Source organism: Nipponia nippon, unplaced genomic scaffold, assembly GCF_047370975.1.
Source record: "Nipponia nippon isolate SJK-2023a ecotype South Korea unplaced genomic scaffold, ASM4737097v1 scaffold_7, whole genome shotgun sequence".
Classification (NCBI taxonomy): Eukaryota; Metazoa; Chordata; class Aves; order Pelecaniformes; family Threskiornithidae; genus Nipponia; species Nipponia nippon.
The window spans coordinates 13,492,035-13,506,230 of NW_028262391.1; the positions used below are offsets into that span (position 1 = coordinate 13,492,035).

General features: G+C 46.4%; 1 protein-coding gene across 6 annotated transcripts in view; it reads left to right on the forward strand.

Moving 5' to 3' along the window:
• The first annotated feature begins 521 nt into the window (after positions 1-521).
• Positions 522-14,196, forward strand: part of TP63 (tumor protein p63) — a 91,713-nt gene continuing 78,038 nt past the window's right edge. For 3 of the 6 annotated variants that reach the window (XM_087738925.1, XM_087738926.1, XM_087738930.1), the window contains exons 1-3: positions 522-586; positions 5,043-5,171; positions 5,929-6,061. In XM_087738925.1, the coding sequence (XP_087595051.1) occupies positions 528-586; positions 5,043-5,171; positions 5,929-6,061 (321 nt within the window). In that variant the 5' untranslated portion in view covers positions 522-527. Of the gene's footprint in view, positions 587-1,414; positions 1,497-5,042; positions 5,172-5,928; positions 6,062-9,431; positions 9,569-14,196 lie in introns of those variants that run through there. The other 3 variants (XM_087738927.1, XM_087738928.1, XM_087738929.1) reach the window with 3 other exon arrangements.

The following is a 14,196-nucleotide window of genomic DNA, read 5'->3' on the forward strand; positions in this document are numbered from 1 at the left end:
AAAAAAAAAAAAGCTCTGAATCATTTTGCTGATCCCTACTGTGAAAGGTTTCTTCTCACAAGAATTTACACTCTGGCTTTACACCAATAAGCCATGAAGTTCCACATCTATAAAGCACACTGATAGTTTATGAGAGCCTGCACACCGTGCTGGAGAAACACAAGCCACCCCAGAGCTCCAGCTTCCAAGGGAAGCTAAGGAGAACTGGAGGTGCTTGGATCTCTTAAAACCCAACATAGCAGCTTCACTGAGATACCTTATTCATTTCTGGTTTCCCCATAAACTCTAATACTAACCCAGGGCTGTTCAGAGTGTTGAAGCTCCAAGCCTGTTTTGGATGAAAAAACAAAGAAAACCATACTATCTCTTGGTTGTGACAATCTTTCTTGCTTTTGGAAGGAGGTTGCTGGACTCAGGCATGCACCCCAGCAGTGCTTGAGCTGCACCCTGCATCAGATCTGACCCTATATCAGTGAAAGCAGGTGGCATCTGCCTTTAAGGTTAAAGCTACAGAGGAGGGGCTGTGCATGCTCTGTATCAAACCTAGGTCTTGCTTTCCTCAGGAGCTTGTGCCTTTTCCCCAGCAGTAAGTCAAGCCTTTGTGTTTTGGGTTTAGCCCTTTCTGAGAAAGGTTATTTGTAGTGAAAGGTGGCTTTTGGGGTGAGAAGTGTTGCTGCGTTGCAATAGTTGAGTTTAATAGTGTTCTGTCATTGTTTTCTGGGGTGGAAAGTGGTTCGGGTTTTCTTGTTTTATTTTGTCTTGTTGTTTTTCTTTAATGTCTTTGATGTGAAGATAGGAAGGGGGAAAATGTGGTGAAGAGTGGAAGCAAGTGCTTAGAGTGAGGTAGTGGGAACAGAAATATCTTGTCTTCTCTCCAGTTTGCCACCAGTTTATGTCATGCTGGGCCAAGCAGTCAGGGCTTTGTTTCCACCTATGTCGGGACCCTCAGCTCCAGGGAAAGGCAATAGCAGTGCAGATGGGCTAAGGCTTATGAAAGGCAAATGCTGTGCTTGCTAGGGCTTTTTTGTTTGGTTGTTGGTTTTTGATGGGGTGGGGTTTGGTTTTGGGGGGGTTTTTTGTGAAGTTTAACATTCCCAGCCTTCTGGGAGACTCTGAAATTGAGTGCTGTGTGGGTACAGCTAGAGGGGCATGTCGCTCTCATTGCTATGTTTTGCAGAGATCTTACTTGTCAGTCTGATGGCAAACTGAATCAGCTGGGATGCAGTCCCACTCCGGTGGGCTGTAACACAGCACTTCTGGGGAAATAATCAGGAGGCAGCAGAACAATCAGTGTGCACAAAGCTTCAGCCCACAGAGTGAACTTGGAAAAGTGCTTTCACCTGGGCTCTGGGCTGCTCTTGCTTTGGCAAAATAAATAGGATGGAACTGAGCTACCCCTCAGTGGGAGTGAATTGCTGGCTGAAACTGTCCTGGGATTCAGTGGTTCAGGAGCAGTGTCCCAGCACTGTGCTAGGAAACCCTGTGCTGTTGGTGAGGTGCTGCTTCTCAGAAAAGATTTAACCTGCTATTTCTGTTAATTAATAATACCCTGGTGGTTTTTAAAGGAGGGGCTTGCATGTGCAGTGTCCTATTCAGCTTGCAGTTTGATGGGGACTGTAAATCCCTCTGCAGTTCCAAACTGGTGCAGTTAGTGCTCTCTGCTTGTGGCAAGCTGCCTGCCAACTATTTCAGCAGTTAATGCAGGGAATTAGCTTGTAGACTTAAAGCAGAGTGCACGCTAGACAAGACTTACTACCATGCTTTGTCCTGTCATAATCAGTAGTTTGGTGTAACAGGCTGTGTTATCTCCTACGACGCACTTTGAGATGAGTAGTTGCGAGTAAAAGGGATGTTTAAATATCTGTTAATAAAAAAAGCAGCTGGTAGGAACAATTTGAACAATGCAAACTCCTGCTATTAACTTTAGGCACTCGGGGATTATTTTACTGAAGCTAGAGCATTTGCTGATGTGGGAAAAGACAATTAACTAGAGTAGTGAAATTTATGCATAGATCTTGCATAAGCTTTAGGTGTTATTTTCTTGTGGAAGAGCAAATTTGGGCACTTAGGTATGCTGTTCGGTAGACAGAGACTGCTCCTCTGTTTTGAAGGCTGTTTGTTAAGGAAAATGGCACTAGGTTTAGATTTTATTAAGATTACAGGGAAGGAGACAATTTAGCTTGCATGCAGGTTTGTGCTGAACTGAAGTCGGTTTTCCTGAGGCTTGAGAGCTCTTTCCCACCTTGAGAGAAGGATGCACCAAACTAAGTAAAATCAATGCTCACTACCTCTGTAATGCTGTAGCCTTCTCACAGGTGCCTTGCCAAGGTTGGCTACCTAATCCTGCAGCCTCCTTTGGAAACAGTGCTGTATGGGCAGTAAAGGTGTTGCAGAGAGTGTTGGAGTCTCTCAAAATTTTGCTTCCATGAAAGCATTAACCAGGAACTTCTTTTGCTTGGTGTTGGGAAATGTGCCTTTTTTGGCCATCAGGTAAAATTTGATAATGCTTTTCTTAGAAACAGTAAGCCAGGTGCTTGGTTGGGTACAGGGATAAAGATGACACAGCTGGAAAAAGCCCCTCTCCAGAGAAATTTGGAGTTGTGTTTAGCACAGGGATGCACCGGTTGTGTGCTTAACTGGTGTGACTCTTTCCAACAGCTCTGTCAGCTTCAGAGGCGTAGAATAACAAACCTGACTTTATCAGTCCGTGCAGCTATATCTCCTTTCTCTCCTGTGCTGCAGGCTGTGGGCACTGTGAAGAGTGCTTGGTTGGGGTAGGCTTATGAGAAGCAACTTCTGCTTTGCTGCTGAATGGGACCACAAGGGCCAGAGCAGGCAGGGCTGAACTGGTTGCTTTGTCTTCTTGAGACCTAGGACTCTGTGCAGCTGTGAACCAAAGCTGGGGCGTGTCATGGCACGCAGAAACCTCATTGCGCGGAGACTTTTTTGAAGGAAAGAAGATCTCTGCGGAAAGTCTGTCTTGTAATAACTCTTTTTGGTAAAGTTGGTTCCTGTATAGGTAGTAATGAGCTGGTGTGGATGGTTGTTGTCACTACCTTTGCGCTGAACTCCTAAAAAGTGGGTTTTAGTGTTTAAGTCAAGGGCAGTCATGATAAGTGGCAAATAACTGTTAAAAGTGAGCACTTCAGTGGTTTGGGAGAACCCACTGTGGGGTTTCTCTGCCCGTTCCTGGGAGGTCAGGACCGGGTGTTAGGGTATTGAGCAGAGTGGGTTGGGAGCATGCACTCCCCATTGCTCTCTTCCAAAGCTTGTAGTAGCACTGGTTCCCAGCGTATATAGCAGGCTTCAGGCCAGATCTGTTGTTCTGGGTTTCAGTGCAGCACTCTTGAAAGTGCCTTACCAAACTGAAAGCTTGAAAGGAGTAATTTCTGGTACTTTGTGGGATAACTGCTGTTCTCGGAGGATTTGTAATTATTTATTCACATGTAGTGTGGGTACGTGCTCACATCTGTGAGACAGAGCTATTAGCTATGACACCTCTGAATTTTATTTTTGTCTCTGGCTGTTCATGAACTTCTAAAGGATGTTGGGGTTTTTTGTTAATCACAAAAAGGATGAGCAACTGAAGTGATACTTTCACCTATTTTGAGGTGTGCTCAGCTATGGCTCTGGGGGCCAAAACTGCTTTGACTTCTGTTAGCTTAGGAAACCTGTCTGCTCTTTTCAAAGGCAGTTCTGTGGGCAGCAGAGGTGAGGAAAGCCCTGCTTTCTGCAGACCAGAGTCATCCTCAAAACAGGAGAGGCCATACAAATTCAGTAAAGAGAGCTAGATCCCTCTCTGAGAGCAACCAGAAATAGATGCTTCAGGAAAAGGCAGAGGAAAAGAACAACTGTAGTGTGATCCTCCCTCTAAAACACTCTTTCTTAATTTTGGCAGCTTAATAAATTAGGATCTTCCATGCAATTTTTTTAGATCATTGTGTTAAACAGCACCAAAATGTGCCAAACCAAATGTTCGTCCAATTCTTTTTGGAATCCATTTATAGCCCTGGCAGGGAGCACAGCCATTCACTTGCATTGTGCCGAAACAATTCTTTCATAGGAAAATTTTGCAGGGTGCCCCCATCCTTCTAGCAGGAAAGGCAGTCACCTGCCTCATACTCTAATTAAGTTGAGTTTTTGTCAACTGCAAATATACTCAAGAAATTCCTCCCACCCCCGCGTTTACATCCCTGCAGCCTTTGAGTATTTTGACACGGGTGTAAAAGCTGCTGCGTTTGAATTTAGAAATTGGCCAGTGGGATGAGAATGTGCAGCTGTGGAAGGCGCGAGTGCTCCGGCTTCGTCACTGCTCCTCTTGGGCCCACCTATTTCTGTGAGGCTCGTGGGAGCTTAAGGGGATAAAAATGGCCAAGGTAATTAGCAGATCTGGTGGAAATCAGTCGCTCAGGCTCCGAAATGATTGGAGGTGAGAAGGCGGTAGACAAGCAAATATAATCTGATGTGATGGAACTTATTTCCATAGAAAATAAAGTGAAAAGAAGATTTTTTTTTTTAAAAATTATTATTCAAATTTAAAAAAAAAAATAGTTCAAGACCTCAGCTGCAGTGGCTGAGTGTAGGAGAAGTCACCTGAATCATCCAAGGCCTTGCAATCTAGAGAGGCAACTAGCCAGGGAGAGTGGAATCACACACCACTTAGGTGCTTCACCTGCTGCAAAGACTACTTGCTTTATACGGAAAGTTGATTATGTGGGGGTAAAATGGAAGGTGGCTTTTTTTTTTTTGTCCTCTGGGATTCTTATGACGCAGCATCCCAGTGGGCTCTGAGGGGTATTTAGCTTATTGGGAAGGGTGGCCAAATTCTCTCCTGTCTAAATACAGCATCTGCAGCAGTGTGGAATGTGTGTTGTACAGCTGTTAATGTTCCAGGAATTCAGCATGTCTCCTTTTTCACACAATAGCTTCTATTTATGGGTTTTCATCAAGTTGGGCTTGTGCATTCAACATATCTTTGTGTGTGTGTTTTTCTTTTTCTTTTCTTTTTTTTTTTTTTTTTTTTTTTGCTTTTGTTTTTTAAGGTTTGTAGAAACTCCGAGCCACTTCTCTTGGAAGGAGAGTTACTACAGATCAGCCATGTCCCACGGCTCACAGCCCAGGGAATTCCTCAGCCCAGAGGTGCTCCAGCATATCTGGGACTTCCTGGAACAGTAAGTAGTCCTTATGTGGAGCCTGCGGAAGAAGGCATTTTGGGACAGGATGCCTCTGTAATTAGGTTGCTCAGGGGACTGATGCTGGAGGTTTTGGAGTCTTCTGTACCTGTTGATTAGAAGATACAGGTATGAGTCTGTGATGACTGACAGGTTTTGAGCTCTCAAGAGGTTCTTCATCCAGGCTATGGGGAACAGATGCAGAGGTGACCAGTGACACTGACTCTCTTTAAGACCTTTGGTTGCTGAGCTGACTGCTTTCCACCACATGGTCACTTAAGGTGGATGGTTGGCATTTTCCCCTAAGAAAATGGGGTCATTACTCTGCATCCAGGCTGCATGTCTTCCTCTTTCGCTGATGCCAGGGAGAGAGAGGCCATGGAGATGGTGCAGAGTTCACTCTGTCAGGTCCATTGAATGAAATAAAACTGACTCTGTTCCCATTCCGGACTTGCCATGACTGATGCTGGGACAGTTACTGCTATAAATCCTCCATGAATTCTGTCTTTGTGATTTAACTCCTGCAGTCTTATCTCATTTTTCTGGTCAGGCCAGTGAAATGTCGCTCCAGGCCCTGCCCTGTTCAGGGGCTGCTGTTAGCATAGCAGGTGATGAGGTAGTTGTTCACTAGTAATTACCTACTTTGTCCTGAGACTAGTTTGTGGTAATGCCTAAGTCTGGGTGACACCCTAGCACGTGGGGAGGGTGGGGAAACAAAATCTGGCCAACTTTAACCGCGTTACTCTGTTCTTTTCAGGCCAATATGCTCGGTTCAGCCAATCGATCTGAACTTCATCGATGGCCCATCTGAAAATGGCCCTACAAACAAAATAGAGATTAGCATGGACTGCGTCCGGGTGCAGGACACGGAGCTGAATGACCCAATGTGGGTGAGTAGTGAGAAGAACTTCCTTAACCTTTGGGGACAGATGAGGAGCTTTTGCAGGAGCTATTGCTGCATTGCCCAGGGGCCATCTTCCCCTTCTTGGTGGAGGAGCTGTGGCCACTGCCTCTGACCAAGGCAGTTTCTTCTCACTTGGCCTGTTGTGTCCCACCCACAGAAGCTGGTTGGGAGCATGGCTCTGCCAAGTGACTCTGGTGGTGGCGAACAGTGGCGTCTGTACATGTGGCTAAACTGGATGGTACGTGACCTGTGGGAAGGCATCGTTCCTCTGTGCCTCCCCGCGACTGCGAGGGGGAGCAGGCTGACTCCTTACCTGCTCCTCCTCTCCTGCTGCAGCGATGGCAGGAGAGAGGTATGAGGCAGCTAAACAGGCAGAAGAGCTGAGGAGTCTCTTGCACTTGGCTGGCTGCTCAACTGTATCTGCTCTCTCCCTGCTTAGAACTAGTTTATGTGTCCTCAGTGTGAAAATAGTTGATATTCTGGGTACAGATGACCAAGGGCTGGGGCTTGAGGATGTTCTTCACTGGTTTTTCTTTTCTTGAAGGTCAAGTATGAATGAAAACTTGGTTTCAGACCATGGTTGTAGCTTTTTGTTTGTTTTGTTTTTTCTCTCCTGTGTCTCTATGTAGGCAAAGCCAGAGAGTGTTTGTAACAAGTCTTGGTCATGGGTGTCTCACCAGTGTGCCTTGAGACTGGAATGCAGATGAGGCACTGGTGGTTGCTGGTTCACTGTCTTTGGCACAAGATGACCAGCCCTTTCTTAGCAGTAGCTCTGGTGAAAAAGGCAGGTGCTATTGCAGGCTGGAGCAGGAGGTATTTCAGGAGTTTGAACTGTTCGTGTCCTGTTTCTGTTCTTCCTGGGTTTTGTATACTTTGGGGTCAAATTCATGCGTGGTTTGAAATTTGTGTTGGTATCTCTAAATTTTCTTGTTCCTCTGTATTTCAATCCTGAGAAACTGTGTCGGTTAATTCCCTGGCTAATCAACCACGATTTTTAATTTGCTCAACCAAGTGTTGGCCATCTGCATCCCAGCAGCGTTTGTAACCTGGAAGATTGCATATGCAAGGAAAGAGCTCCCGGTCATGCAGATTGCAGTCCCTGGTGCCAGAAGGTTTGACCTGTTACTGCCGCTGGTCTGACTGCTGGGGAGACTGCAGTGCTCTCCTCTCTCCTTGCAAGACCACAAAGGTTAATAAAGGCCACTTTGAGGTTGGGTATCTGCTCAGCTAATGTGGTGAAGATACTCCGAGTGCACAAGGAGAGGTGACTGATATCAGGTCTGGTTATCCTTTGATTCTGCATTCAGGTTGGGCACAGGGGAGTGGCATGCAAGCCTTCAATCAGCATCTGGGTCTGAAAGACCACTTCCCAGATTTTTCCAACACTGTAGCATAGCTCTAGTAAAATGATGTCTCTTCAATACCTAGTCCAAAAAATTCTCCATATTTAGAGGGGCTCCTACTTTTCAAAATAGGTGGTAATGTTCTGTTTGAACTATGTCCTCTTAAAAAAAACCAATCCCCAACAGTTTAAAGGCCATCAGCAGAAACTTTGCTCTTTCCGTGCGCAAACCTGGACTTGCTGCACTGAATGCTAGCAAAACCTCCCCATCTCTAGTTCCTCTGAGCTGTCTGCACGGCACTGTGGTAGCTGATAGGCTCACCTGAGGCCCTTGTTCAGAGTCTCCCTCTCCTGTCTGTGGTGTCGTGAAACACCAGTGGAAAATCCCTTCCTCTTGTCTTCTCTGACCACTGCTGAAGTGAGCACTGGAGTAGGAGAGGAGGGCAGGCAGCTTTTGCTGTGCAGTTACTTCTTGCTTACGATGGGTTTGATCCCAGCCTTGCAAGATGCGTTTCTGAACAGGCTGAGCTGCACGGTGACTTCTTAAGAAGTGTTTTTCACAGATATGACAAGCCGAAGGGGGAGCAGGGAAATTCCATCCCATCCTCACCCTTACATTAATGTACTCTGAGCCGCTGCCTTACAGTATGTACATTAATAAATGTTCCAGTTTGTCTTCAGTGGAAGACAGTACCTTCGCTCAGTTGAGTGCTGCACAAAAGCCTTTACAAAGCAAAATATGCATCGCAAACCTGTGCAAACAGCCTGTCCTTTTAAAAAAGGAGGAAAGCTCTTTTTACTCCCCTTACCACCACCTCCCTATAAATTTGCAAACATCCCTGACAGGTGACAACTCCCCCTTGCAGAGAAGGCCGTGTTTGCTTTGCTGTTTCTGGGGCTCGCAGCCGCTGCAGCTTGCATTGGCAGAGAATGTGTAGCCTGGGGCAAGGTGTTTGCTGTTTGTCGGCTTTAATCTGAAATACCTTACAACCCTCTTCCCCTCCAGCTTCTCTTTTCCTTTGGATAGCTTCGGGGCAAGAGCTCCCCTTGCACCTGTCTCTCCTGTAACCTCAGCCATGTCACTTCTAGACACGAGGTGCCGCACGCAGCTGATTGCAGCACAGAGTTGAAGAGGGCAGATAAACACAAAGGAATGCAGCAGTAATAGAGGGGCCCTGGGAGATGAACAGGAAGATCAAGGCAGAGTGCTTTTTATTATTACATTTGTCTTAGAAAAAGAGCAAGCCCAGCTTTTCTCCAAAATGTACCACCATGTGAGATTTAAATAGGTGCAAAGTAATTAAGACGGGCTTATTTAAAGCAACTGTCCTTCCATGGACTTTAAGGCAATCCCAATCAGCCTTTAAAACAAGCTCTGTGCCTTCTTGCAACTTAAGGCTGAGAAGTGAAACTTTCAGCCCTAAAAGATGTTCACCCTTGATCCCAAGACTTGTGTTGGTGAGAGGTGTGGGGTTTTTTATTATTTAATTTTTTGGGGGTATGGTTGCTTGTTCACAACACAGCTGGCAGTGGGGAAGGAACTAGTGTTCAGAGCAGTGCCTGAAGAAACTCCCACCAGTGAGCTGGAAAATGAGCATGAGTCCTGCTCTGCTGAACACCCATCAGTTGTGTTTGTTGCCTTGAAAATGCAGCTACCTGGGGAGAGAGCTGGCGGAGAAGGTTGGGTGACAAAGGAACCCCTCTCATCTGAGCTACAGCTCTGACTCTTGCCGAGCCAAGACCTTGCAGTTCTCATGCTCTTGTTTTTAAGGAAGAAATATTCTTCCTGTGTCACATGTAGGAAAGGGGTAAGAGAAACTGGTGATCGGCACTACCTTGGGATGAAAAGAGCTGGAGGGGACAGGAAGAGGGTTTGTGGGTCTGGTGTAACGTTAGACAGTCAGCAGCCTTCTCCAGTCGTGTGCCTTGTGACCAGCTCTTTCACAATGTCCTGGGTTGGCCCATCTGTGAGGCGGCCGGCTGTGCCCCTTCCTTTCCCATGGCATTAACCACAGACAGGCTGGGAAATCCCAGCAGAGATCTGCCTTTTTGCATAGGCGGCGTGAGGGGCTGGTGGTCCCTGTGGGTGCAGAGAACATTTAGTCTCTGCCATGGCCCTGGTGTGGGAAGGAGCTGCGGATGGCCAGGAAGGTAAGCTGAATGTGTCTCCTTATGTGCCACCTGCCATTTGTTAGGCTTCACCAAAGAAGGTGGTCCCCAGCCTCTTCTCTGACCAAGGACGTAGCCAGCAACCGTGGGGTCTTTGGTGGGGTGGTGGCCAGCTCCCTGCATTCAAGAGGAATGCTTGTCTCAAAAGCTGTCCCCTGCAGTGCTAGAAACCGGGTGATGTTATAGGATTTTTTTTTTTTTTTTTTTTTTTTCTGACTGACTAAATGCCCTGGAGCTATGGCGAGGAGCGATCTGGGGACCTCTCTCGAGGAACAAGCATGTGGCAGTGCAATAACCCCTGCATTGCCCTGGAGCCCTCGCAGCATGCTGTCAGCCTGCTGTACCAGGTGCAAAATTGCTTTCCTTCACCATCCCTCAGAAGTCCTTTAAACTGCTCACCTAAGATGCTAAGAGGTACTGGTCTGGACCAACGAAGCTGCTTTGGACTAAGGACTTCGGTGGGCAGCATCCTGATAAAAGTGTTATTTGAGGGCCTTGCAGAGTCTGGAAGTCTCCTGTCACCATCCCGGCAGTGTGTCCAGGGCTCCGGGGACCTCAGTGGCGGGAGCAGGAGTGCTGTCCCGACTGATGGAGCAGCTCATCCCCCTCCCCCTGTACATACCTTCCTTTCATGCCCCTGAGCGGGCCATCCTCCCACAGCCCCTTGCCTAACCAGTTCAGTGGAATGCCTTTCCACAGATAGTCGCTGTGGTCAGAGTTTTCTTAACCTGGATCCATCCCTCCCCACAAAAGGGAGAGATAATTCCTTGCTTTTTATTTTTTTTATTATTATTATTTGTTCTTTCTCATCTTCTGCAAATCATCATGGGAATTTGCTGTGTGTGGCTTGGTTAGGTACCGCTGAGCACCCTGTGGGGTGGGTTTCTGCCCTGGGGATGGTGGTGTGGGTGCTTCAGACAGGGCTGTGTCATTTTGGGTTTGGGTCCTCAGTTCATTGGGTTGTGGGTGTCCGAAGCTTGGTGGCTATAGAAATTTTGGAGGTGCAACATGTGTTTCATAATTTTAAAAGTGACATCTTGGCTCTGTAACTTTGCTGTTCTCCTTTGTACACAGAGGTAGAGGAAAAACTAGGGTGTAAGAGAGACTGGATGGAGCCCATGTAGGACATGGAGGTGTTGAGGCTCTCAGCTTCAGCCCTTGTGCCAATGACACATCTCAGACTTCGTATTTGATGCTTCCCAATGGGAACAAGAAAGCTTTCCCAGGTTTGACCTGCTGTAGGCTCATGGAGGAGCCACCCCAGCCACCTTGTGCAGGGTACCTTCCCATGCCGCAGCCCAGCAAGCTGGAGAGGAGTGAGGCTGAGGCCCCTGCAGAGCTACCTTGGCCTGAGGTGGCCAGGGTAGCTGGTAGATCTCTTCTGTATGCCCTTAGCCTTAGCACTATGTAAATCAGTTCAGTAATTCATATTTGGTGGCCATGCACTGAATTCCTGGGTCCATAGGAGCCCATCACCTGTGGAAGCTGGGAGCTGTGGTCAGGATCAAGTGAGCAAGAATATGATGGACAGACAAAAAAACCCAGCCCACTGTCCAGAAGGACGTCTGTTGCATCCTATCCAACACTTTAATATTAAAAGTGCAGGATCTGATTTCTGTTAACTTTTAATTGCTTGCTTAAAAGTTTTGCTGGGTCAGGAGAAGAGAACTCCACTTGCTGCAAGGTAATGGCTGAGGAAGCAGATGAAAGCTGGTTAAGGGGTGGTGGGACTGCAGTACATCCCTGTGTACCGACAGCAGGGCAGGGAGCTGGCATGGCATGCGCGGTGTGGCTGAGAGGTGCAGGAAGAGTGTCTCGGTGCAGGGGCTGACTAACGTGTGGTGTGTGCTTCCCAGGGCTCTGGCAGGTGCCACAGCCCTGCATTTTGTTGGGAAATGGTTTTGCACCTGGAGAACAAGGTTGATTTGATAAGTAGATGCAGCAAAGTGGGTTGTGTGGCCATCTGTTTCCATGCCTAAGTATTCCCAGATTGACCATAGAAAGGAAGGAAGGACTTTGTACAGCACAGGGATGCGATCAAAGCTTTTATTACTGTCTGGTTTGTGCTTGAGAGAGTTTAAGGCTTGCCAAGTTTCTCTTCTTTGTGGGTATTTGTTCATTCCATAGCAGTACAAAGAAAGTTGAGATTATGCAAAGGCATTTCCATAATGAGCAAATGCATTATTCTGTTGGAAGTTTCCCTCCAGCACCTCTCTTGTTTGCAGTTGAAGTCATAAGCTCTGCTAATTTAGGCTTGTCTCTGTAATCCTGCTGAATGTTTAATCTTCTGCAGTATAGGTCCCTCCAAATGATCTAATAGTCACATTTAGGACTGCAGATCCAAATCCGGAAATGGTCAAATCTTTTTGTAGGAATGCAGCCAGTTGATGAGTATCATTGCACCACATATTTAATTTTTAAGGCCATTTCCCTGAATTCGTAATGGTATTGAAGAAAACCAATAGGTGATGTGTCTGCTGTGCTATAGATCATCTTGGAAGCGTACTTAAAATTCCTTTAAGTATTTCTGCTCTTTTAGTATCTTGCTTTACGTTAATCTTGCGAGGGAATAAACTAATTTTAAGCTGAAAAGCACAAACCTACTGCAAAAGAGCCCTGTGTGATGGGGTGTTTTGCGTTTGTTCTGGCCTGCCTCTTCTGGAGGGCTGGCTCTAAATCCCTGGCTCATATTGCTATAAGCACTTGAGGTGGAAGAGTGTTGCAATTGTGAGTCCTGTCATCTGCCTACATGCAAATACCTCCAAACAAAAGCAGCAGTTGGTTCAGAAATCATCTTCCCCAAGCAGCTAGGCCTGCCTCCAAAGGTTTCCATGGTGCTGCACATGCTCCTTGCTTAAGTATGGAGCAATAATGTGTTAGCACTTATTTTATATCTTTAAAAGGTCTGCACAAACACGTAATTAAAAGGCATCTTGATCTTGGAGCAACGGACTGCAGGCACTTTTGCCTCCGGTACAAGTTTAAGGCTTATGCTGTCTTGCTGGGAACTTCACTGTATGTATCTAGTTGATAAGATACCCTTCTTTTCTTTCCTTTTTTTTTTTTTTCTTAAACTATAAACATACTTCACATATTATTTGTTGGGAACACTTTGATTGGGTTAGAGCCCATAAGCTATAAACCCCTTGGGCAGCTGGCATTTCAGCAAACCACAGTTTGAACACCAACAGAAGTGGAGTGGCCATCCCCAAAGTTCACATTCCTCTGGACTTTTTTATTTTTTATTTTTAAACCAAATGGATGGCAGGAGGGAAATGAGGCCCTTCTCTCTTGTTAGCTGGACGTAGGGTGATGAATTGAGCTGTCCATATCCAGCCAAATTAAAACCTTGCTGATCTCTGTGGTTCCCAGCTTTGTGGGGTGGGTAGAGAGCACCTCCCAGCCCTGTTGCAAGCTGCAGTGCTGGCTGTGCCTGGGACGGGTGGCCAGGCTCATGGGATGCTCCTTTCAGGCTAAGACAAACCTGGAGCACAGCCCTGGGAGTGTCCCGCTCCCCTTCCTTGTCCAACATGGCCAAAGTGTCTGCGCCGCAGTGAGCTGTGGGGTGTAGCTTTTGTTTTTTAAAGTCTTCTCTTGCATTAATTCGGATTCTTGCTTTGAAGAAAGTCTCGTGCATTCAAAGTCTCACTATATATGTTGCTTTGTGGTTCTGCAGGTCCTGCCCACAGTCTTGTTAATAACCATTAATTTTTCCTCCAATATTTTAGGAAGACAGTTTTGGACTAGGTAATGTTTTCCTCTGAATGTCTCTACCATCTGCTTTCCACCTCACTGTCGCTGATTTGATAGCATTTAAATTAATGAGGGAGTGAATTGTCAGGCAGTCACAGAAAATTAAATCAATCTCTGCAAAGCGTAGATTGAGTGATTTGTGGCCTGGGTTAGTTTGCTCACTGCTGAACAAACCCTTTGCTAATCAGCATCTGAATTTGCAGAGATTAATGAATGATCAAAGGAGTTTTCAGTAGCGAGTGTAACTGTTGGCTCTAAAAAACAAGGATTTTTATCTCCAGCCTGCTTAAACACAAGGAAAAGGTACCCTGAAGCACTCTTCTTTCTCTTTGAGGCCATGGATGGGTATGGTGGACCTCATGGTAATGTCCAGACTGGATTAAAATTAGACAAGTAGGAAACCAAAGTGATCAGTCTTCTGGTGAAGGTCTCTGGCCAAATAACTGAACCCAATGGCTGTTGCCATATCAGTGGTGGATGTGGCACGTGAGAGCAGGCAGAGGGTACCCGGACAAAGACCAGCACTGAGAAATTCAATGTTTCTGCATAGAAAACAAGGAACAAACAGGCTCCCCGTCTGCCTCGGGGTGTATGTTGTGGCCCAAGACACCAGGGCAATATAGGATAACGGTGAAGCACCTGCATGAGAAGCATGAACAGCCATCAGTTGCAGGGTCAAGGTTTAACCAGAGGTTTGGGAGACTGTTCTCAAATTATTGCAAACTGAAAATTTTTGTTTAATATTGGATTATTGTACAAGGGCTTGGGTGGGAGGGAGTTGGCAGTGCAGTAAAGGCTGGCTGGAAAGAGCTGCTGTGATTGTGCATTTATGAACAGTTGTGTGTTTCCCGAGAGCA